The 25,807-nt window shown below is 48.7% G+C and overlaps 1 protein-coding gene across 3 annotated transcripts in view; it reads left to right on the top strand.

The window, feature by feature from the left end:
• Positions 1–25,807, top strand: part of meiob (meiosis specific with OB-fold) — a 254,364-nt gene that overhangs the window by 132,439 nt on the left and 96,118 nt on the right. For all 3 annotated transcript variants that reach the window (XM_038820920.1, XM_038820921.1, XM_038820919.1), the window contains one exon: positions 19,469–19,664. In XM_038820920.1, the coding sequence (XP_038676848.1) occupies positions 19,469–19,664 (196 nt within the window). The remainder of the gene's footprint in view (positions 1–19,468; positions 19,665–25,807) is intronic.

The following is a 25,807-nucleotide window of genomic DNA, read 5'->3' as shown; positions in this document are numbered from 1 at the left end:
AAGAGTGGAGGGGGGTCGATGTTTAGCGTCGCTAGACTGCAGATAGTGAGTGGGGGCAGGGGCCTGCCGAAGCTGAGGGTGAGGCTTTTGAGGTTGCACTGGAAGTCAAGTCCCAGTAAGAGTGGGGCGCAGAGTGCGGGGAGTACGTATAGCTGGAAGTTAGAGTAGCTAGCGCCCTGAATCGTTAGGGTCCCGACGGTGCGCCCTTGGAGGTGAACAGAGTGTTTGCCCAAAGCGAGAGAGATAGTTTGCCGTGCAGGGAAGATAGGGAGCAAACAGCGTCTTACCCGATCTGGGTGTACGAAGCTCTCGGTGCTCCCGTAGTCAAAGAAGCACGGTGTCCTGTACCCGTTGATTTTAACGGTCATCATCGAGTTGCGGAGGTGTTTCGGACGCGACTGGTCCAACATTACCGCGCTGAGTTGCGGGTAGTCGGCGGCTTGATCAGCTGTGCTGGAGTGGCCCCGTGATGACTGTCCGCTGAGGTCGTAGTCTTCGAGGTGAGTTTTAGAGTTTGAAGAGGATGGATCACAAGATGGCTGCCCCCGTGGATCGCACGTGGCGGGCGGCGAGGAAGATGGCGGCCCCCATGAGTCGCACGTGTCGGGTGGGGGCGGAGTCGCAGTACATGCCGCAGCGTTTCGGGGCCTGCGGGCCTGAGAGTTTTGGAAACGAGTGCTCTGGGCTGCAGGAGAGTTTGGAGAGGGGGATTTCTTCGCCAGGCAGACCCGGACATAGTGTCCTTTGTGACCGCAGCTGCTGCAGGTCGCGTTGCGGGCCGGGCAGTGCTGCCGTGGGTGTTGGGGCTGCCCAGAAAAATGGCACGCTGGGGCTACGTAGTGGGTGGGTGGCCGCAAGGCGCAGGCCTGGGGCAGTCGCTGGTCGGGGGCCCAGGATGGGGTCGCTTGGTCCGCGGGGAACGAGGTGAGGCTGTGGAACAAGACCGCCATGGTAGTAGCCAATTCTACAGTGTCCTCAAAGTTCTGGACCCCTTTTTCAAGCAACTGCTGGCGCACATAGTTTGACCTGAGCCCTGCCACATATACATCTCGGACAGCGAGCTCCATATGCTGGGAAGCTGATACAGCTTGATAATTACAGTCCCGAGCTAAGGCTTTTGAATCGTGCAGGAATTCGTCCAATGACTCCGCGGGGCGCTGGCGGCGGGTCGTAAAAATGTGACGCGCGTAGACCTCGTTGATGGGCCTCATGTACATTCGATCGAGCATGGCTAGGGCCTCCGTATACGAGGTAGTACTGTTAAGATGAGTAGAGATACGGTGGCTCACCCTTGCGTGCAGTAGGCTGAGTTTCTGCTCCTCCGAAGTTTCTGAAGTGCTGGATTCTGCCAGGTAGGCCTTGAAACATCTGAGCCAGTGTAGAAAGATTTATTTCGCCTCTGCAGCCTGCGGGTTGAGTTCTAGTCTGTCAGGTTTGAGGGCTGATTCCATAGTCGTTTTCTTCAAGTTTCCTAAGACTATTAAATTGATGTGACCATCAATTCACAAGACACGTGATTGGAAGTGAACAGTGGTTTAATAGTCTTACAACTGAGCCTGCCTGCGACGAGATGAACTGGCAGCAGGCTCACAACTGCAGATCTTTATACTTCCGGTTAGTGGGAGGAGCCAAGGGTGGAGCCCAGTACAAACTCCTCATCTCCCCCTATGGGCAGAGCCGTGCAACTGCTCGTATACCGAGCTTACAAAGACACAACACATATAATATAACACAGTGTGAATTACTCGGATTATGATTCACCACAGACCATAAACCGTTTTACGCAACTCAATGCGTACCCCCTTCCCCGCATAGCAGAAACGGTTAACCAGATCGCCCAGTATCGGGTATTCTCCATGGTTGACCTAAAATCCGCCTACCATCAGCTCCCTATCCGCCCGGATCACCACCCATACACGGCCTTCGAAGCAGCCGGTCGGTTTTTTCACTTCCCAAGGGTCCCTTTTGGCGTCACAAATGGGGTCTCCGTTTTTCAAAGGGCAATGGAGCAAATGGTGGACCAGTACGGCTTACTGACTTACCCGTACATGGACAATGTCACCATCTGCGGCCATGACCAGCAGGAAGACGTCGCAAACCTGAAAAAGTTCCTCCAGACCGCCCGGGCCCTCAATCTGACCTACAACAAAGAGAAAGCATTTTCCACGCAACCCGACTAGCCATCCTCAGCTACGTCATGGAAAACGGGGTCCTAGGCTGAGACCCCGATGGCATGCACCCCCTTAAGGAACTTCCCCTCCCCCGTAGCCTCAAGGCACTCAAACGGTGCTTGGGGCTCTTTTCCTATTACGCCCAGTGGGTCCCCAGATATGCGGACAAAGCTCGACCACTCATTAAGACCATGGTTTTTCCCCTGACGGCTGAGGCCCGGTCAGCCTTCAGTCGTATTAAGGCCGATATCATCAAGTGGTGGACGAAACCATCCCCTTCCAGGTAGAAAGCGATGCTTCAGACATCGCCCTGGCTGCTACCCTCAACCAAGCAGGCAGGCCGGTAGCATTTTTCTCCCGAACCCTCACCGCCCCGGAAATTCGGATCTCTGCAGTCGAGAAGGAGGCACAAGCCATTGTGGAGGCCGTGCGGCACTGGACGCACTACTAGCAGGTAGGAGATTCACCCTTGTCACCGACCAACGGTCGGTAGCCTTCATGTTTGCTAACGCACAACGGGGCAAAACGAAAAATGATAAAATTTTGAGATGGAGGATCGAATTGTCCGCCTATGCGTACGATATTACATATCGTCCAGGGAAGCTCAATGAATCCCCAGAAAACCTGTCCCGCGGCACGTGCGCCAACGATCCACGATGACCTCTGTCACCCGGGGGTCACCAGACTTGCTCACTTCATCAATTCCCGCAATCTACCTGACTCCACCGAGGAGGTCAAGGCCATGTCCAAGGCTTGCCAGATCTGTGCGGAGTGCAAACCGCACTTCTACCGACCAGACAAGGCCCGCCTGGCGAAAGCCTCTGGGCCCTTTGAGCGACTAAGCGTGGACTTCAAAGGGCCCCTCCCGTCGACCAACCACAACATCTATTTCCTCACTGTCATCGGCGAATTCTCCTGCTTCCCATTCGCTGTCCCCTGCCCCGATATGACCTCGGCCACCGTGATCAAGGAACTGCACAGCATCTTCACCCTGTTTGGTTTCCCCACCTATATCCACAGCGACTGGGGTACATCGTTCACGAGTGATGAGCTGCGTCAGTATCTGCTCAACAAGGGCATCGCCTCGAGCAGGACAACCAGCTATAACCCGAGGGGAAACGGGCAGGTGGAGAGGGAGAACGTGACAGTTTGGAAGGCTGTCCTAGCCTTACGGTCAAGAAGTCTCCCAACCACCCGCTGGCAGAAGGTCCTACCCAATGCCTACACTCCATTAGGTCGCTCCTCTGCACGGCCACGGACGAGACTCCTCACAATCGCTTGTTTGTCTTCCCCGGAAGTCCACCTCCAGGGTCTCGCTTCCATGCTGGCTGACGACTCCAGGACCAGTTCTACTCTGGAGGCACGCGAGGGGCCATAAGACGGACCCTCTAGTCGAGAGGGTCCAGCTGCTGCATGCGAACCCCCAATACGCCTACGTCGAGCACCTCGACAGAAGGCAAGACACAGTTTCCCTGCGAGACCTGGCACCCGCTGGCTCTTCCACTGACGTCTCCCCCTCTACCGACGCTCCCCTCGCCACACCGGCTGCCGACCCCGACAGCGCGCCCCCCTCTAGCGTCCCCTCGCTTCCCCCCCCCCACCACCGCCGGCGCCGACACCAATCACCCTAGTCACCCCCGATACCCCCCCTGCTCCAACAAGGGCAAAGGCTCAGACTACCGTGCTCCCGGATATACTCCCACTGAAGACACCCGTGTCCGCTGCACCACCGCCGGAGCTGAGAAGGTCAACAGGACAATCAGATCACCCAAAAGACTGGACATGTAATTCCACTTCACCCCCGACGGACTCTGTGTTTTCTTTTAAAACGGGGTGAATGTGAGGAATGATTACTGCACCTTTAATGTAATGATCTCTTTAAGAGTGGGTTTGGAACCATGGGGGACTCCGTCTCCGGCTCCACCCCCCCAGGGAGCCATATATGAGGTAATGTTCAGTGGGCCGTGTGCAGTGAGCACACTTATCGGTAGCTGTCTGGTTCTCTGCTAATTAAAGCCTTTGTATTACTAATCATCTCTCTCGAGTTGTAATTGAGGGCATCTCAGCCAGTTCATCCTCGCCCTTGTGAGGTATGCTCTATATACCACCTGTGGTAGTATGACATGGGGTATTATGGTACCTGGAAGTGTGAGCTTCCATTGGTGCAGAGGACTTGCTGCCCATTGGCTGATAGGTAGGTAGCTCCGCCTATGAGGCGGGGTATAAGAACCCGTGTTCCCCGGCAGTCTGCCATTCTTCTGTACGTCTGCTGCCGGCTACACTTCTTGTGTGTTAAAGCCTATCATTCGGACTTTATCTACGTTTCGTGTCCATTGATTGTGCATCACCACCTACAACTGCATCAGCCCCAACCTCGTGCACAAGGTGGAGGTGTACACTCTCCAGAGCATGTCACACCACAACCACCCCTCCATACCTTCTCCCAACTCTTCCTCCCACTTTGCCTTGATCCCTTCTAGCGGTGCCTTCTCATCTTCCAAAATACCCCCATAAACTGCTGACACTACCCCCTTCTTCAGTCCCCCTGTCGTCAGCACCTCCAGCAATTGGTTCCGGCTCTTTCAAGCTCTTTGATGTTGGCTTCTTGGGCTTCCAGTTTCTTTTTGGCCCTGCTCAGAGCGATCTGTATTTGCTCCAGGGTTTCAGGCACTGCATCTTTCACTGCGGTCTGTATGTCTGTTTTAATTTCTTGACGGTGCTCTTTCAGTGCCTCTGAGAGGAATACCATCCAGTTCCTGGTGAGGGAGAGTTTTGTACTGGGCTGTTCTGCCCTTTTCGCTCCGCGAGAATTGCGTTCCGCTCCACGTGTTCTGGTCCGCTCATCCGATTGCCGCTGCTCCAGACCTCTTCCACTTCTGGTCTCTGTCCGCCCCTGAACTGGCATTTTCCCGTCAATTTCTTTCTCCTTCTTTCGTCTGCTGTCTTCTTCACATTCAGGGAACATATCAGTGGGATTTGTAGCGGGTTTTGTTAAAAAGCGATCATTTTACGGTTCTACGGGAGGAGAGCCACCTGACATGCACCTGCTTAGTCCAATGTCATCACCGGAAGTCGACTTGAAGATGATACGTTGTGTCCCTTGTATTGAAACATTAAAGAGGAAGAAGAAGCATCTGCCGGTGCACATTATTTTCAGCGTTTTGGGGGGTTTTTACCGTTTTTTCCCTCCCAACTTTTTTTCGGCCTTTAGGACTTAAGGGATGGGCACCAAATCAAACCCGTTTAAAACCAGTGAAGATCCCCGCGGGAGTGTCGGGCAGCTGAAGCAGAGGTGTCAAGCCCAGCAGTTAGAGCGGCGGGGACGGAGCCTAACACGAGGCGGCAGACCCGAATCCAGGCTGCGAGGCAGCCAAAACGGTGGCAGAGGGTGGGGCAGCTGTAGCAGCAGAACTGATGATAAAGATAAAGAGTGGAACAACAGGGCAGAAGTTAAAATGTGGAACAGCAGACCTTCCGGTGGCGGCATATAGAGGGGAAGTCACACATTGGGTGGCTCCCGCTTAAGATGTATTTTTAAGAGGTATGAAATACTGTCCCAAGGGAATTTTCTTTTTTTGTTTTGAGGATTGAAGAAAGAAAAATAATAAGTCACCAAAGGATGTGAAAAGGGCTGAGAGGAGTAGCTATGAAGAAGGGAGGAAACAAGGATTCGCCGTTGAGTGAGGGCCAAAAAAAGCGCTGACAAGATGGCAGTGGCCGGACCACATGGAGGGGCCGCACTGCTTACGGTGGAAAAGGTGACTGAGGTGATGGCCGTGGAGCTGGAGAAGCAGTTTGCGAGGCACATGGAGGCTCTGAGGAAGGCGATGACGGTCGCACTGAAATCATTGGTGGAGGAGGCAATCGCCCTGGTGAGGGTAGCTGTGGCAAAGGTTCGGCCAATGTGAGAGAACAAGGTGAAAAGATGAAGGAAGTGGGGAGGCCATGTCAGAGAACAGCGACAGGCTCACCTCGATGGGGGACGAGCTGCGGAGGGTGATGGAGGTCAACAGAGGGCTTCGATCAAAGCTCGAAGATTTGGAGAACCACTCGAGGCGGCACAATCTGAGAATTGTGGGCTTGCTCGAAGGGACACAATCTGAGAATTGTGGGCTTGCTCGAAGGGGCAGATGGCCCGAGGCCAACAGAGTATTTTGTTAGTACGGGGCAGCACAGTAACATTGTGGGGCAGCACGGTAGCATTGAGGATAGCACAATTGCTTCACGGCTTCAGGGTCCCAGGTTCGATTCCGGCTTGAGTCACTGTCTGGGCGGAGTCTGCACATCCTCCCCGTGTGTGCATGGGTTTCCTCCGTCTCTGTGGCTGGAAAAGAGACTGCAGGATAGTATGTTGCCTCCTTGGTGCTCCGGTCAAGGATGTCTCGAAGTGGTTGCAGGACATTCTGAAGGTGGAGGGTGAACAGACTGCTGTCATGGTACGCATTGGTACAAACAACATAGGTTAAAAAACTATGTGGTCCTAAAAGCCGAATATAAGGAGCCAGGAGGCAAGTTGAAAAGCAGGATCTCAAAGGTAGTTATCACAGGATTACTGGCAGTGTGTCATGTGCTAGTCAGAGTAGACAGCACGGGGGCAGCACGGTAGCCTTGTGGATAGCACAATCGCTTCACAGCTCCAGGGTCCCAGGTTCAATTCCGGCTTGGGTCACTGTCTGTGCGGAGTCTGCACATCCTCCCCGTGTGTGCGTGGGTTTCCTCCGGGTGCTCCGGTTTTCTCCCACAGTCCAAAGATGTGCAGGTTAGGTGGATTGGCCATGCCAAATTACCCTTAGTGTCCAAAATTGCCCATAGTGTTGGGTGGGGTTACTGGGTTATGGGGATAGGGTGGAGGTGTTGACCTTGGGTAGGGTGCTCTTTCCAAGAGCTGGTGCAGACTCGATGGGCCGAATGGCCTCCTTCTGCACTGTAAATTCTATAAAATTAAGATGCTGGCGGAGATGATGGGGGACGATGAGGACCCCTCCCGGTATGAATTGGACTGATCTGATCGGTCGTTAAGGTCAAAACCCAAAGTAAATAGGCCACCAGGAGCAGTAATTATCTGCTTTCAATAACACCACGTGAAGGAGAGGGTATTAAGCTGGGCGAAGCAGAAGCGGGAGGTGCAGTGGGCTGGTGCTAGAGTTCAGATATACCAGGACTTGACGGTGGAGTTGGCGAAGAGACAAGCGGGTTTCAGCCGAGTAAAGGCGGCACTGTACAACAATGCGAAATCCTACCAACTGTCCTGGCTTGAGACAATTCAAACCTCTTTAACCTGTGATTATCCCTCTCTCCAGTTGCTCCGTCTGGACGTATAAAGACTTAATTACCTGCAAAGACTCGCATTCAAAGTATTGTCTTGCATTATTGACTTTGTCTATATATATGTTTCTGGAACCCACCTCTTCATTCACCTGAGGAAGGAGCTGTGCTCCAAAAGCTGGTGATTTGAAACAAACCTGTTGGACTTTAACCTGGTGTTGTAAGACATCTTACTGTACAACAAGGGGGTGCGATTTGGTATGGTATACCCGGCGAAGCTGAAGGTTGCTTTCAACACCAAAGATTTTTATTTTGAAGCGGTGGAGACTGCTGAGGCATTTGTGACGGCAGAAGGCTTTGGACAGAAGTGAAGAGTGGAGCTGGAAGAGTGGCCATGGACTGTGACTGGGGAGCTGGAAAATGTATAAATGTTATAACTTTCTTTTCATTGACCTGTATTATAACTTACTTGACTTCACATTGTTTTAGAGTTTAAGTTTTTGTTTGGTTTGATTGGCATTCTTTGTTGCGACAGTTATATGTTATTTTACTGAGTTGTATGGGTTGATTTGTTTTTCTTTTTCTTCTGGGACAAAGTGGGAGAAGCCGATATGCTTTGGAAGTGTGGGAGGTACCCGCGCTAGCTGACTAAAGTTGACTGTGATCGGAGGTGAGGTGAGAGGAGGGCTGGTTTTGGAGGCATTGGAGTCTGGTTAACAAGTTTCGATGGGCCTACGAGGCGAGCAAGGGAGGGGGGGGAAGGGATCGATACTGGGTGAGGTTTTTTCAAGAGGAAGTGCAGGGGGGAATCTGGGGGAGGTGTTTCGATGTTAACAGTTGATAGGGGCGGGGCAGGCTCGGGGAAATGCCCGGTAGTATAATGATGGTGGATAAGAAGGTGGGTGGGTGGGGGGGGGGGGGGGGGGGGGGGTAGTGAGAGAACCCCAGTTAGGATAGTCATGTGGAACGTGAGGGAGTTGGAAGGTCCAGTCAAGGGTGCTTGCAAATCTTAAAAGCTTGAAGGCAGATGTAGCAATGCTGCAGGAGACTCATTTGAGGGTGAAGGGGTAGGTGAGACTTAAAAAGGGCTGGGTTAGCCGGGTGTTTCACTCTGGATTTGACGGAAGGGCTCGAGGGGTAGCAATAATGGTCAGCAAAAGGGTACGCTTCCAGATGGGGAAGGTGGTTGCAGATCAGGGTGGTAGATATGTACCGGCCTCCCTGAACAGGCGCCAGAATGTGGCGACTAGGGGCCTTTCACAGAAACTTAATTGAACCCTACTTGTGACAATAAGCGATTAATATTATTATTATTATATGTGAAAGGGACAGGGGCGCTGGAAGGGAGACTAGTGGTGCTGGTAAGTGTATATGCTCCAAATTGGGACGATGTAGAGTATGTGAAGGTGTGTGGGGCTATCCCCAATTTGGACCGAACGAACTGATAGTGGGGGGGGGGACTGGAACTTGGTGCAGGAGCCAAGGTTGGACAGGTCACACCGCACTCGCTGGTCCCGTCAGGGAGGTGCAAAGGGGTTGGTTGAACTAATGGTGGAAATGGGAGGGGTGGACACTTGGAGATTTCTGCACCCAAGGGAGCTGCAGTACTTGTTTTTCTCGGCGGTCTTTAAGTTATACTCACGGATTGACTTTTTTGTGGTAGGGAAGGCTCTGCTGGCTGACTCCTGGAAAGACCACCCCACTTAAGCCCACATTTCAGACCGTATCCCGGTAACCCAATAACCCAATTAAATTGAGGGGTGAGAGATATAGGACAGATGTCAGAGGCAGTTTCTTTACTCAGAGAGTAGTAGGGGTGTGGAACGCCTTGCCTGCAACAGTAGTAGACTCGCCAACTTTAAGGGCATTTAAGTGGTCGCTGGATAGACATATGGATGAAAATGGAATAGTGTAGGTCAGATAGGCTTCAGATGGTTTCACAGGTCGGCGCAACATCGAGGGCCGAAGGGCCCGTACTGCGCTGTAGTGTTCTATGTTCTATGTTCTATGTTCTAACCCCTCCTAACCTTTTTGGACACGAAGGGCAATTTATCATGGCCAATCCACCTAAATCTGCACATGGGAACCGATGCAGGAAGTTGGAAGGTAGTAAAACAGGGACAGAAGCAAAAGGAAGTAAGGGGAAAAATGCAAGGCAGAGAAGACATAGTCAAAAATCAAAAAGGGTGACAGTACAAGGTACAGTGACTGAGGGGAGCTCAGTGAATAGGCCCAGTAATACTAAAAGGAATAAAACTGGAGATGTTAAGATTCAAAACAGAGGTAAAAAAAGCCAACATATGTGTACTTTACCTGAATGCTCGTAGTATGCGGAATAAAGTAAATGAGTTGATGGCACAAATCATCGTGAATGACTATGATTTAGTGGCCATTACTGAAACATGTTTAAAGGATGGTCACGACTGGGAGTTAAATATCCAATGGTATCAAACTATTCGGAAGGACAGAGTGGATGGTAAGGGAGGTGGTGTTGCTCTGTTATTTAAGGATGACATCCGGGCAATAGTAAGGGATGACATCGGTGCTATGGAGGATAAGGTTGAATCCATTTGGGTGGAAATCAGGAATAGTAAGGCGAAAAAGTCACTGATAGGAGTAGTCTATCGGCCACCAAATAGTAACGTTATGGTGGGGCAGGCAATAAACAAAGAAATAACTGATGCATGTAGAAATGGTACAGCAGTTATCATGGGGGATTTTAATCTACATGTAGATTGGTTTAACCAGGTCAGTCAAGGCAACCTTGAGGAGGAGTTTATAGAATGCATCCGCGATAGTTTCCTAGAACAGTATGTAATGGAACTTACGAGGGAACAAGCGGTCCTAGAACTTTTCCTGTGTAATGAGACAGGATTGATTCATGATCTCATAGTTAGGGATCCTCTCGGAAGGAGCGATCACAATATGGTGGAATTTAAAATACAGATAGAGGTTGAGAAAGTAAAATCAAATACTACTGTTTTGTGTTTAAACAAAGGAGATTACAATGGGATGAGAGAAGAACTAGCTAAGGTAGACTGGGAGCAAAGACTTTCTGGTGGAACAGTTGAGGAACAGTGGAGAACCTTCCAAGCGATTTTTCACAGTGCTCAGCAAAGGTTTATACCAACAAAAAGGAAGGACGGAAGAAAGAGGGAAAATCGACCGTGGATATCTAAGGAAATAAGGGAGAGTATCAAATTGAAGGAAAAAGCATATAAAGTGGCAAAGATTGGTGGGAGACTAGAGGACTGGGAAATCTTTAGGGGGCAACAGAAAGCTACAAAAAAAGCTATAAAGGAGAGTAACATAGAGTATGAGAGTAAACTTGCTCAGAATATAAAAACAGACAGTAAAAGTTTTTACAAATATGTAAAACAAAAAAGAGTGGCTACGGTAAATATTGGTCCTTTAGAGGATGAGAAGGGAGTTTTAATAATGGGAGATGAGGAAATGGCTGAGGAACTGAACGGGTTTTTTGGGTCGGTCTTCACAGTGGAAGACACAAATAACATAGCAGCGACTGATAGAAATTAGGCTATGACAGGTGAGGACCTTGAGAGGATTGTTATCACTAAGGAGGTAGTGATGGGCAAGCTAATGGGGCTAAAGGTAGACAAGTCTCCTGGCCCTGATGGAATGCATCCCAGAGTGCTAAAAGAGATGGCTAGGGAAATTGCAGATGCACTAATGATGATTTACCAAAATACACTAGTCTCTGGGGTTGTCCCGGTGGATTGGAAATTAGCAAACGTGACACCACTGTTTAAAAAAGGAGGTAGGCAGAGAGCGGGAAATTATAAGCCAGTGAGCTTAACTTCGGTAGTAGGGAAGATGCTGGAATCTATCATCAAGGAAGAAATAGCGAGGCATCTGGATAGAAATTGTCCCATTGGGCAGACGCAGCATGGGTTCATAAAGGGCAGGACGTGCCTGACTAATTTAGTGGAATTTTTTGAGGACATTACCAGTGCAGTAGATAACGGGGAGCCAATGTATGTGGTATATCTGGATTTCCAGAAAGCCTTTGACAAGGTGCCACACAAAAGGTTGCTACATAAGATAATGATGCATGGCATTAAGGGTAAAGTAGTAGCATGGATAGAGGATTGGTTAATTCATAGAAAGCAAAGAGTGGGGATTAATGGGTGTTTCTCTGGTTGGCAATCAGTAGCTAGTGGTGTCCCTCAGGGATCCCTGTTGGGCCCACAATTGTTCACAACTTACATGGATGATTTGGAGTTGGGGACCAAGGGCAATGTGTCCAAGTTTGCAGATGACAGTAAGATGAGTGGTAAAGCGAAAAGTGCAGAGGATACTGGAAGTCTGCAGAGGGATTTGGATAGGTTAAGTGAATGGGCTAGGGTCTGGCAGATGGAATACAATGTTGACAAATGTGAGGTTATCCATTTTGGTAGGAATAACAGAAAACGGGATTATTATTTAAACAATAAAATATTAAAACATGCCGCTGTGCAGAGAGACCTGGGTGTGCTAGTGCATGAGTCACAGAAAGTTGGTTTACAGGTGCAACAGGTGATTAAGAAGGCAAATGGAATTTTGTCCTTCATTGCTAGAGGGATGGAGTTTAAGACTAAGGAGGTTATGTTGCAATTGTATAAGGTGTTAGTGAGGCCACACCTGGAGTATTGTGTTCAGTTTTGGTCTCCTTACTTGAGAAAGGACATACTGGCACTGGAGGGTGTGCAGTGGAGATTCACTAGGTTAATCCCAGAGTTGAAGGGGTTGGATTATGAGGAGAGGTTGAGTAGACTGAGGCTGTACTCGTTGGAATTTAGAAGGATGAGGGGGGATCTTATAGAAACATTTAAAATTATGAAGGGAATAGATAGGATAGATGCGGGCAGGTTGGTTCCACTGGTGGGTGAAAACAGAACTAGGTGACATAGCCTCAAAATAAGGGGAAGTAGATTTAGGACTGAGTTTAGGAGGAACTTCTTCACCCAAAGGGTTGTGAATCTATGGAATTCCTTGCCCAGTGAAGCAGTTGAGGCTCCTTCATTAAATGTTTTTAAGGTAATGATCGGTAGTTTTTAAAAGAATAAAGGGATTAAGGGTTATGGTGTTCAGGCCGGAAAGTGGAGCTGAGTCCACAAAAGATCAGCCATGATCTCATTGAATGATTGAGCAGGTTTGAGAGGCCAGATGGCCTACTCCTGCTCCTAGTTCTTATGTTTGGACTGTGGGAGGAAACCGGAGCACCCGGAGGAAACCCACGCAGACACAGGGGGAATATGCAGACTCCGCACAGACAGTGACCCAAGCTGGGAATCGAACCTGGGACCCTGGAGCTGTGAAGCCACAGTGCTACCGTGCCGCCCACTCAAAGACCTCGAACATGGCGAAGGAACTCCAGCATGGAGCAGATGGGGGCGGTGGACCCATGGAGATTCACCCACCCAAGGGAAAAAGAGTTCTCTTTCCTCTCCCTAATACACAACGTACACTCAAGGATTGGCTTCTTTCTGGTCATAAAATTGGTTCTGCCAGGGCTGGTTAAGGCAGAGTACTCCACAGTCGTAATCTACGACCACGCTCCACATTATATGGGTGTGAAGTTGGGGACAGGCAGTGCCCAACATCCAATGGTGGACACCGCCCTATTGGCCGAGGAGGCTTTCAGCGAGAGGGTATCACAGGCCAAAGCTGAGTGTACGACAAACAACCAAAACGGGGAGGTCTCGCCCTCCATGTCTGGGAGGTGCTAAGGGCCATGATTAGAGGGGAAATTATCACCTTTAAAGCTCGAAGGGATAGAGAGGAGAGAGTGACTGGTCGACTCCATACTGGAGGTAGACCATAAGTACTCCGAGGCCCCAACCATAGCGCTCCTGGCAGAAAGGAAAAAGCCACAAATGGACTTTGACCTGTTGTCCACGAGGAAAGCAGTGCACCAACTCTGTCAGGCATGGGGGACCCTATACGAACACGGGGACAAAGCCAGCCACTTGTTTGCGCACCAGCTGAGAAAGCAGTTAGCCACCAGAGAAATCACGCAAATTAGGGACAACAGAGACACGCTAGAAACAGACCTAGACAAGGTTAACAAAACCTTTGAGGCCTTTTCCCGGGGACTGTACACCTCAGAGCAATCAGCAGAGAACTAGGGGATGAAACAGTTCCTCGATGGATTGGATATGCCAGTTGTGGGGGAGGACAGAAAACAGGGCTTGGGAGCACCACTAGAGATCATGGAGAGTATAAGGTCCATGCAGGCGGAGAAGGCGCCGAGACCAGACGGGTTCCTGGCGGACATCTACAAAAAATTAGCGACAGCACTTGCCTCGTACCTACGGGAGATGTTCACGGACTCACTGGCGAGGGGCATATTGCCACCTATGCTAATACGTAAGAAAGACAAAGACCCGACTGAATGCGGTTCATAAAGACCAATTCACTACTAAACGCAGACGCCAAAATATTGGCCGATCCTAGCCAAAAGGCTAGAAGACTGCGTACCAGAAGTGGTCGCAGAGAATCAAACGGGCTTTGTCAAAGATAGACAGCTAATATTGAACATCAGGCGCCTGCTGAACGTGATCATGACCCATTCCGGGGAGAGATCACCTGAGGTGATCGTCTCCCTGGACTCAGTATAGGCCTTCTATAGAGTCAATTGGAAGTACCTCATAGAGGTACTGGAGCGGTTCGGGCTCGGAACAGGATTCACCTCATGGGTGAAGCTCCTGTATAACACTCCCATGGCAAGCTTACGGACAAACAACACCAGCTCCCAGTACCTCCAGCTGCACAGGGATGCCTACTGTCCCCGCTGCAGTTCGCCCTAGCGATCGAGCTATTAGCGATCACGCTTAGCACAGAAAGAACTGGAGGGGGTTCCAAAGAGGAGGCAGAGATCATAGAGTCTCACTGTACGCAGATGACTTGCTCTTCTACATCTCGGATCCACAAAGCAGCATGGAAGGAATCATCGCACTCCTGAAAGAATTTGGTGCCTTCTCGGGCTACAAACCCAACATAAGCAAAAGTGAGATTTCCTGGTGAACCCGCAAGAGGGAGGGGCAGCACTGGTGGGACTGCCGTTTAAACAAGCCCAACACAAATTCCGCCACCTTGGGATCAAATCGCTCATGACTGGACGGGGTCCACAAATGGAAGTTGACCAGTCTGACAGGAAGTAAAAAAGAATCTGCAGAAATGGAACGCACTCCCACACTCCCCGGCGGAGAGAGTACAGACGATCAAAATGAACATACTGCCCAGGTACCTCTTCCTACTGAGATTCACCCGATCAATATTCCCAAGGCCTTTTTTTAATTCACTGGACAAATTAATCATGGCTTTGGTTGGGGGGAAGGGGGAGAAAGAAAGAATGCTAGGATCACAAAGAAGGTCCTGCAGAAAACAAAATCCAGGGGAGGGCTAACTCTCCCAAACATACAATTCTACCTCTGGGCAGCGACAGCGGAAAGAGTGATGTGATGGATAAAGGAGTCAGAAGTGAGTGGGTGCGCGCGGAGAAGGCCTCCTGCAAGGGGACCTCTCTCTGGGCACTCGCCACGGCATCATACCCATCCCCACCCAAGAAAGATTCCAGCAGCCCAGTGGTGGCCACCCTCCAGACCTGTAACCAATTACGGCAGTAATTCGGACTGACCGAAATGTCTGACAAAGTCCCATCTTCAATAACCACAGGTTCACACCAGCACTCACCGACGCCACCTTCAAAAGGTGGAGAGAGGATTGGGGGGGGGGGGGGACATTGACAGTCGGGGACCTATACACTGATGGTAGGGTCACAACACTGGATGAACTGACGGAGAGGTTCCAGCTAGCTAAAGGGAACAAACTCAGATACCAGCAGCTTAGAAACTTCATACGGAAGGAGACAAGGACATAACGGCAACCACGATGACATATTTTTAGAAGAGCTATTGGACGCAGACATCTAGGCAGAGGGAACTGTAGTGACATGTGCGAACGACTGTAAGAGAGGGCCAACACTAACCTGGACGCGACAAGGTGGGATTGGGAGGAAGACTTGCTGGGTCCTGGACAGCCTTTTTCGAGGCAATGTCCAAAGTAATGGGGATGAGGCTGGAGCCATGCCCGAAAGTGGCGGTCGTCGGGGTATCAGACCAGCCGGATGTCTTCATGGGGAGGAGGTTGGATGCCCTTGCCTTTGCCTCCTGATCGCCCGCCACAGAATCCTGCTCGGCTGGCAGTCAGCAGCACCACCTAAAGCTGGCTGTCCGACTTATCGGAATTTCTCCAAATGGAGAAAATCAAATTTGCGAACTCTGTGTTTTGGAAGACAGCTTCCACAAAGCATGGGAGCCATTCACCCGACTGTTCCGGGATCTGATGGTGGCCAATGCATAAATAAATAAACAAAAACCGGGGGGGGGGGGGGGGGGGGTTGGGAGGAGAGCACAGGGGAAGACAACAGTGGCAGGAACCACAACACGGCGAAAGAACGCAATGAAAAACAGGAAGGAGAAACAAGCAATGGCCGATGCAATGGCACAAAATAATGTAAAAAGCATTAGTGCCCCCTCCAACCTAGTTAGATAATCTGTAAAAAGGAGAGAATGGAAGAGAGGGGAGGAAAGACCCTCCCCCCGGTCTGGTTATATTTCCCAGCACCGATGTGTTTTACTTAGCGATGTATATACTTGTATTTATAACTTGTGCAACACCCAGTTTAAAAAAAAAATGTTTTTTATATGAAAGGTCATCAATATCCCATTGATCACAGAGGAAGTATAAGTCACCTTCAAACCTAACGATGGGGTCATCCTTGAAAGGCGCAGTAGGGTAGGGGCCATGTATCGACTGTGGAATGTGATAAACACTCCACTCGCACATATCCTTAAACAACTCCACACAGTTCAGCATCGACTATTAAGTGGCCATGGCATCCTTCAAGAGGCTGAAACACGATTACACACATGAATGCACTCATGCTAATATGGGACCAGCTTAGCAAGACGGCCCGTGGATAAAAACATTTGTCAATAGCTAGCACTTGACTGCTTCAAGAGGGAGTTACATCCGCATAGCACCATGCCCCATAACCTCCTGGTTTCCTCAGTGTGGCATTTAGGTGGTACTCCAATGATATGCTCGTGAATTCCTCTCATAAGTTCCCATGTAAGGGTTTATCCTGCAAGTGTCCAGACAGCACTTCTGGACAATTGCGTTGGGCTGGGAATCATGTGAAAGAAGTGATTTCAGTCGCTAACTTTGGATGGTTCTGCCAGTTTTACCCTGATAGTTAATTTGAGTCAGAAAGAAAAAAATTAATTTCTAACTCCAGAGTAACTATTTAAACATCCACTCCAGCCTCGCACAGGACACCCCACACACAATTACCCCCCAGTGGATGTCTGCCCCCCAACCCGCTCCAACTCAACATCTCATTCCCGGTCCAAATCGACCAGATCCTCCCTCCCGGCCTAGCCTGACCCCACCAAGGTCCCAGCGCCCCAGTTACTCCTCCCCGATGCAGCCAGGGGTGCGCTTCACTGTTCTTGAGTGAGGAAGGTTGGGAGAGTCTGCTGTCACTGACTCCATCTGCTGTGGACACAAGTCCGTGAGGTGATCACCAGATTGTGGCCGGATACTTGGAGGCACTGAAGTGCGTGTATCTGTGCTGATAATGAGTGAAGGTAAACGCAGTGACTTATCTTTCTTGAATGCGTCTTCAGCCTCTTCATCAGAGGGAGGAAATGATTGTACAGTGGTAATGTTACTCAACTAGTAATCCAAAGGCCCAGGCTAATGGTCTGGGAGCATGCAGTCGAATCCTACCACGGCAGATGCTGGAAGTTAAATTTAATTAATAAAATCTGGAATTGAAAGCTAGTCTCAGTAATGTTGACCATGAATATGTTGCCAATTGCTATAAAACCCATCTGGTTCACTAATACCCCTGAGGGAAGGAAATCTGCTCTCCATATCTGGTCAGCCATACATGTGACTCCAGACCTACAGCAATGTGGGTGACTTAACTACTCTCTGAAATGGCCTAGCAACCACTTTCCCCAGTGGATGAGCACGAGATGCTCTCCACATCCCATAAAAGAATACATTTTTTGAAAAGGTGTTCTGAGTGGCTGGGCAGCAAGCTTGCTTGTTATCTTCCTTTACCTTTTCTTGCTGGTGACTTGAATAGAAATAATAGCTACTTAGTGATTGACTAGGCAGGCTCCAACATCATCGGTCATCCACATTCATTGTCTTGAGTGTGGCCAATATGTATTGGGTGGATCCTCACTGACCTGTTGGGGGAAGACATTCTCGCCTCTGCTGCTTGCTCCTCGTGGGAGGAGTGAGTCCTAACTTCAATGGTACCCCTCTCTGATATTCGTTCTCTCCCGTCAGTTGTGGAAGATTTTGGGCTGGATTCTCCGCCCCAGTAGCCGAGTTCCCGATGGAGCGGAGAATCCTGTGTTGGGCACCGATGCATTTGCGATGCTCTTATCCCCCCCCCCCCCCCCCCCCCCCCCCCCCCCCACCTGCTGGTGGCGGCATTGAGGCTCGCTCCCCAGGCCAGCAGGGGAATGAACATAGGCCAGAATGACCTATTTTCATCCTATTAACGTGCTGGACACCAGGGGCGGGATTCTCCGAATATGGGGCTATGTCCCCACGCCGGCGGGAAAACTACAGCCAATCACTCCGGTGTCAACAGCCTCTGAAAGTGAGGAATTCTCCAATTTTTCGGGGGCTAGGTTGACGCATGTACGGAACGGTTGGCATATTTCTGCGCCGTCTGGCTGGCGTATTTCCATGCATATGCGAGAATTCCCTTCTCCACGCCAGCACCCGAGCAATATGGCGGAGCCCTACAAGGCCCGGCGCAGAGGAAAGAATGCCCGCCACGGAACCAGCCCGCCCACAGATCGGTAGGCCCCGATCACGAGACAGGCCATTGTGGGGGACCCCCCATGGTCGAATCCCCCCACGCCATCCCCCAGGATCGCTCCCGCACACTTATCTGCCAGGTCCCGCCGTGCGTGAGGTGAGTAATTCTCGCTGGTGGGAATGGGCAAAACTTTACGGCCACTCGACCCATTGGGGCCCGGAGAATCGCCGGGGGTGGGGGTGGGACGGCCGATGTCGACAGCCCCCGATCGGCTTGGCGGGAATCCCACCAGCCCCCGAAAAACGGCACCGGAGAATAGGGAAAATCGCGGCGAGGCGGGATTCGCACCTCCCCTGGGGATTCTCCGACCCGGTACAGGATCGGAAAATCCCGGCCCATATTCTGCATGCCTCCGTGATGGCACAGGCCAAGATTCATGTGGGCATGGATTGGTACAAGTCATTGCCAGCGTAGCCCTGACACAGTGGACCTTAATAATAATCGCTTATTGTCACAAGTAGGCTTCAATGAAGTTACTGTGAATAGCCCCTAGTTGCCACATTCCGGCGCCTGTTTGGGGAGGTTGGTACGGGAATTGAACCCGCACTGATCCAAGGGGGTAAGTAAGGTAGGTGCCTCTAATGTCCATCTGAAGGCCCCCCTCCTGTCGATACAAATCCTGCGCCCCACCCCAACCCCCATCAGACAACCCCCATCTGACCCCCCGCCAGAGACTGTTTTAAGACACACCCCTGTATCAGAGACTCTCTCGTATCAGAGACCCCCATAACAGAGAGCCCCCTATAAGAGAGTCCGCCCTCTAAGAGAGACACCCTATAAGAGAGCCTGCTGTGAACCTAACCACAATATTTATAAACATCTAGCTATGATTCAAAGTTCCAGACTACATGAAAAGCATTTAAGTGCTTTCTGCTGAGAAAAAGAAGTGCAAGCACTTAACTCCTGGATAGGTTAAAAGCAATAATGGAGGTTGAAAGGTTGCTAACAAGTAAACAGACTAATTATATACATTTTTCAGAACAAACTGAATCTAATTTCCAAAATGAAGTATTTTAACAGAATGGTTGAAAGAATAAAGCACAATTACTCAAGGTTTTAGTTCTGATTTATCCTGTTGATGAAACCTTTGACATTCATTTTTTTGTTGTTTCATATTTAGTTGCTATAAGCTTTTGGTCAGTGAGAACTTTTCAACAGTCAGGATGTGCCATGATGTAGAGCTTGAAACTAGGCTCCTCTCCTTATTGCATTTACCTGTGAAAGACCCTCAGGATTATTATTCACTTGGAGATATTGTTCATAATGGCCAAAGTCTGAATGGAAACATTATCAATATACTGGCATCAGTCAGATCGGTGAGCTTTTTGTAATTAAAATACAGTAGATATTTGTTTCTGTCAAGCAGTATGCATTCACCAACACAAACATTCTGCATGAGTTTATTAGAGGAAAAAATACTTTTAAGTGTCTAAACATACCAAGAACAATACAGCACAAGAACATGCCCTTCAGCACTCCAAGCCTGTACCGACCATGATACCAACCTTGACCAAAACCCTCAGCCCTTCCTTGTGCTGAATCACTCAAATCCCATCCTATCCATGTATTTGTCAAGATGTCTTTTGAACGCTGTTAATGTAGCTGCTTCCACAACCTCCCCTGACAACGCATTCCAGGCACTCAACACCCTCTGTGTAAAAAAAAACTGCCTCGCACATCTCTAAAATTTGCCCCATGGACCTTAAATCTATGCCCCCTGGTGACTGACCCATCCACCCTGGGAAAGAGTGCCTGCCCATCCACTCTATTCCTCTGTTAATGCTAAATGTTAAATACTGACACTTCTTCTGCATGCTTTTCAAAAAGTTCACACCAGCATTTTAAATTTGTATTTTAATTGGTGATATAACATATTTTCAGTATTCCTTTTTATTATGTATCTCTGTTCTTACTTTAATTGATGATTGCTGATAACATTCTCAGGTAATCAGCATAGAGGCGTTAATGAATCTGTGACATAAATTAATACGCACATCTTAATGAGACTACAGAAATATCTGAGTTAATGATGTTATCTGTTGACAGTATTTCAGCTCGTTTCACATGCCAGACACAATTCAAAGAGGTCCAATTTGTTGAACTGCTCTCCAGTGCTCAAACAATGTCAGAAACACGTCCACTGCCATATTGGTTTAGGTTGGTAGTGAACCGTCCCGGATAGCTAGTTTAGATTAATGTTATGGATGGCACAGTGGTTAGCAATGCCGCCTCACAGCTCCGTTGATCAGGGTTCAATTCCGGCCTCGGGTGACTGTGTGGAGTCTGCACTTCCTCCCCGAATCTATGTGGGTTTCCTATGGGTGCTCTAGTTTCCTCCCACAGTCCAAAGATTTGCAGGTTAGGTGGATTGGCCATGCTTTATTGCTCCTTAGTGTCCAAAAGGTTAGGTGAGGTTACTGGGTTACGGGGATAGGGTGGAGTCATGGGCTTAAGTAGTTTGCTGTTTCCTAGGGCCAGTGTAGACTCGATGGGCCTAATGGCCTCCTTCTGCACTGTCAGTTCTATGATTCCATGCCCTTCAATATGCTAAAAAGGAATCTGTTTTAGGACCCAAGCCAGAACATAACAGGCGGTGAGCTTACTCTGTTTAGGATTACCAAGTCTGCATGTCACCTAACCAATAAGAACTAGGAGCAGGAGTAGGCCCTCTGGCCCCTCGAGCCTGCTCCGCCATTCAATGAGATTATGGCTGATCTTTTGTGGACTCAGCTCCACTTTCCGGCCCGAACACCATAACCCTTAATCCCTTTTTCTTCAAAAAAAATTATCTATCTTTATCTTAAAAACATTTAATGAAGGAGCCTCAACTGCTTCACTGGGTAAGGAATTCCATAGATTCACAACCCTTTGGGTGAAGAAGTTCCTCTTAAACTCAGTCCTAAATCTTCCTAAATCTACTTCGCCTTATTTTGAGGCTATGCCCCCTAGTTCTGCTTTCACCCACCAGTGGAAACAACCTGCCCGCATCTATCCTATCTATTCCCTTCTGAATTTTATATGTTTCTATAAGATCCCCCCACATCCCTCTAAATTCCAATGAGTACAGTCCCAGTCTACTCAACCTCTCCTCGTAATCCAATCCCTTCAGATCTGGGATTAACCTAGTGAATTTCCTCTGCACACCCTCCAGCGCCAGTACTTCCTTTCTCCGATAAGGAGACCAAAACTGAACACAATACTCCAGGTGTGGCCTCACTAACACCTTATACAATTGCAGCATAACCTCCCTTGTCTTAAACTCTATCCCTCTAGCAATGAAGGACAAAATTCCATTCACCTTCTTAATCACCTGTAAACCAACTTTTTGCGACTCATGCACTAGCACACCCAGGTCTCTCTGCACAGCAGCATGTTTTAATATTTTAACATTTAAATAATAATCCCGTTTTCTGTTATTCCTACCAAATTGGATAACCTCACATTTGTCAACATTGTATTCCATCTGCCAGACCCTAGCCCATTCACTTAACCTATCCAAATCCCTCTGCAGACTTCCGGTATCCTCTGCACTTTGTGCTTTACCACTCAACTTCGTGTCGTCTGCAAACTTGGACACATTGCCCTTGGTCCCCAACTCCAAATCATCTATGTAAATTGTGAACAATTGTGGGCCCAACACTGATCCCTGAGGGACACCACTAGCTACTGATTGCCAACCAGAGAAACACCCATTAATCCCCACTCTTTGCTTTCTATTAATTCTAATAAGTCATGAACTTAATCGCTGAAAGCTTCTGCCAGAAATTTGAGTTTTGTAAAAAGAAAGCTTACCTTACTGTGCTATTACTGACAACCACATCTATTCCTCAATTGCCTGCTGACACTGGCAGTGATTGCATCGCATTATGATAACACCCAAAAAGTTCAAATTAAAAGTTTAAAATGATTTACACTCAATTTGGAAAAGTTGTAAAAACTTTTAGTTTATTTTAGTATTACACATTCGGCAATTTTAAAAAAAAATTTAGTGTACCCAATTAAGGGGTACAGTTAATTTTTTCCAATTTAGCATGGCCAGTCCACCTAGCCTGCACATCTTTGGGTTGTGGGGGCAAAACCCATGCAAACACGGGGAGAATGTGCAAACTCCACACGGACAGTGACCCAGAGCCGGGATCGAACCTGGGACCTCAGCGCCCAAGACAGCAATGCTAACCACTGCGCCACCGTGCTGCCCAGCAATTTCATTTTTAAACTGCTGATTACTAACACTCCGGATGTTCCTAAAATATGACTATCTTGCAACACCAGGTTAAAGTCCAACAGGTTTGTTTTGAATCACTAGCTTTTGGAGCACTGCTCCTTCCTCAGGTGAAGGAAGGAGCAGTGCTCTGAAAGCTGGTGATTTGAAAGAAATCCATTGGACTTTAAAGTGCAGTTGTAAGACTTCTTACTGTGCTGACCCCAGTCAAATGCCGGCATCTCCACATCATAAAATATGACTGACATTAATATTTGCATTGTCAAGGCATAATTGCATGGATTTTTCTTGGATTGTTAATTTAATGATAGTATGGATGTTCTGCGTGTCCACTTCGCTCTGTCGCAAGTCTGCTTGTTTTCTTCCTTCCCTAATTGATACAAGATTACATTAAGCATTGTCAAGTCCTGCTAAATCTATCCAAAAATCACCCAGCAAGTTAAAGATAACACCTGACTTCTCTACCACGTACCTGCTTCTTAAACTACTCTCCGTGTTTTCTCAACTCTCATCCTCAACAATGAAAGCATAGAGAACAAAGACTTTTCTGTTACAAAAGCTGTCTCGGCTGCCTCCCAAACTTCCCTTTGCCCATGGGCCCAGCATCCTTGAAATTTTCCCCCTGCCCTAATCTTATCTTTTCTCTAGTTTCTCTCCTATCTTTCTCATTCTCTGTCCAAGGTTATCTTGTTGGTAAGACCCACCTCTTTCCCTATTAAACTGCTGACCACCAACTTATTTTCCTGATGTTAGCTGATATTAACAATTAATTCTTCTCATGCTGCCACCCTCACCTTCAAATCTGCTGTTATCACTGCACTCCTCAAAAAAAAACATTGACCACTATATCTTTGCAAACTATCATCTCACCTGCAAACACACTTTCCTGTCAAGTTCCTGAATGTGTTGTCGCCTCTTAAATTCGCACCCATCTTCCTTGAAAGTTCATGTTTGAAACTGTCCATCGATGCTGCTGCCCCACCACTGTACCTAAATGATCTTACCAAAATCACAAGTGACTTCCCATATGGTAGTGACAAAGATAAGCTACTTATCCTCTTGCTTCTCAACCTGTCTCCAGCTTTTGACGACAAAATTATGCTCCCTGCCTCTCCACTGTCATCCAGCAGGGTTAAGCCTGATCTCACTTGATTCTATTGTTATCTATCTAGTCCCAGCAGGAGAATTGTCTGCAATGGCTTCTCTTCCCACTTGCATTATATTATTTGTGATGTCTCCCTTCTATTTCTCATGTGCTTGATGCCCCTTGGCGACCCTCAGTGCCAGTTTCCACTTGTACAATAGCCAGATTAATGTAATCTCCACCTTTCTTGACTGCTTCACTATTTCTAATGGCCAGACCCCATGTCTAACATCAAATAGTGGAACAACATAATTTTCCTCGAACTAACTATTGGGAAAGAAGAAACCATTGTCTTTGGTCCCAATTAGGAATTCTGTTCCCTTGTCATTGACTCTATTCCTCTCCCTGACAACAGCCTGAGGTTGAACCAACCTATTTTGATCTTGGTGTTACAATAGACCCCAAGGTAACTGTCTCACTATATATCCACACTAATACCATCTATTCCAACTTCCTGTGTCTTTGTCCAGTTCCATTTTTGCCGTAGCTTATCTGGTGCAAAATCCTCATCATGTCTTTGCTACCTCGAGACATTTTTAAAATGTATTTTATTCCAAATTTATTCAAAACAGTTACAAAACATAAATAATCTGGGGAACACACTCCCCAGCACACAGTTTTACTGTCAGTACAAATCTCGTGCCCCCCCCCCCCCCCCGCCCCCCATGACGAACAGCTCCTCAAACGTGGCCACAAACAGTCCCCACCGTGCCTCAAAGCCCTCCGCTGAACCCCTAAGTTCATACTTCATTTTCTCCAACTGGAGGAAATCGTATAGATACCCTAGCCAGGCCGCCACCCCCGGCAGTGTTGCCGACTGCCATTCAATAAAATTCTTTGCCGGGCAATCAGAGAGTTGAAGGCTACGACATCGGCCTTCCTCCCTCTATGAACTCTGGCTTCTCCAGTGTCCCGAAAATCGCCACCATAAGGTCCAGCCCGATCTCCACCCCAACAATCTTTGCTAGTGTCCTGAATACTCCCACCCAGTATCTCTCTAGCTCCTCACAGCCCCAGTATGCGTGTGGTTTGCTGGTCTGCGCCCAACTTGGTGCATATACATTCACCAACACCCCTAGCATCCCCTCCAACCATCATATATCTCCCATACGGGTCCCTCACCTCCTTCACACTCATAAACCCCATATTTTTACTCAGCAAAATGGCCACCCCCGTGACTTTGAGTCAAACATCAAGTGAAATACCTGGCTCACCAATCCCTTTATTAGCCTGACCTAGTCCCTCACATGTAGGTGTGTCTCCTGCAGAAATACTCATTACCCTCCTTCAAAGTCCTTAGGTGCGCAAAAACCTGAGATCCCTTCACCGGCCCAATGAGATGTTCCATGTTATAAGCTTTACCGGAGGCTTATGCCTTCATTCCCCTCTACCATCTGCCAGCCTACTCTAATGGCTCTGTCCCCTTTGATTTTGCTGTGTACAGGGCACATCCAAGATGGCACATCCTTCTTCGCCCCTGACCACGATTCTTCTTCAACCCTGCCAAGTCACATCTCCCTCCCCCACCTCACTTCCATTCACCAGTATTACCTGCCAGCGAGGCAACTCCGTCACAAAGGCTCCTCCTATTAATTCCCCCATCTCTCCCTCCATTCTCTCCTCTTTGATTTGTGTAAGAGGCTACCCGTGGACCTCACACTCCCCACATCCAACATTACAGGTCGCCTCCCCCCAAAAATAAACACCACAGGCAGCAGAAGGGGGGAGGGGGAGAAATTTGCCCCCTTACAAACTTATTACCCCTGCAATAATAGTCAATCCAATGAAAACCCTCCACCTAGGACGAAAAGAAATCTCCCCCACCTTCCAACCCCACACTACCCATATCCACCGAACTCCATTGTGCCAGCTCCTCTGTCTCCCATTGAAGTTGAGTTCTCCCCCAGTTTGTGCTTTTTAATGACATAATTGGCCGCCTCTAGGGTTTCAAAATAATACTCCAGGCTTTCGAAAGTCACCCACAGTTTTGCCGGGTAGAGCACCCTGAACCTAATCTGTCGTCGATTAAGCACCGCCTTGGCCCTGTTGAATCCAGAACACCATTTTGCCAGTTCCGCTCCAATGTCCAGGTA

This window comes from Scyliorhinus canicula, chromosome 15, assembly GCF_902713615.1.
Source record: "Scyliorhinus canicula chromosome 15, sScyCan1.1, whole genome shotgun sequence".
Lineage (NCBI taxonomy): Eukaryota > Metazoa > Chordata > Chondrichthyes > Carcharhiniformes > Scyliorhinidae > Scyliorhinus > Scyliorhinus canicula.
The sequence above is the reverse complement of the archived record's forward strand: the minus strand, read 5'-3'. Positions and strand labels throughout refer to the sequence as shown.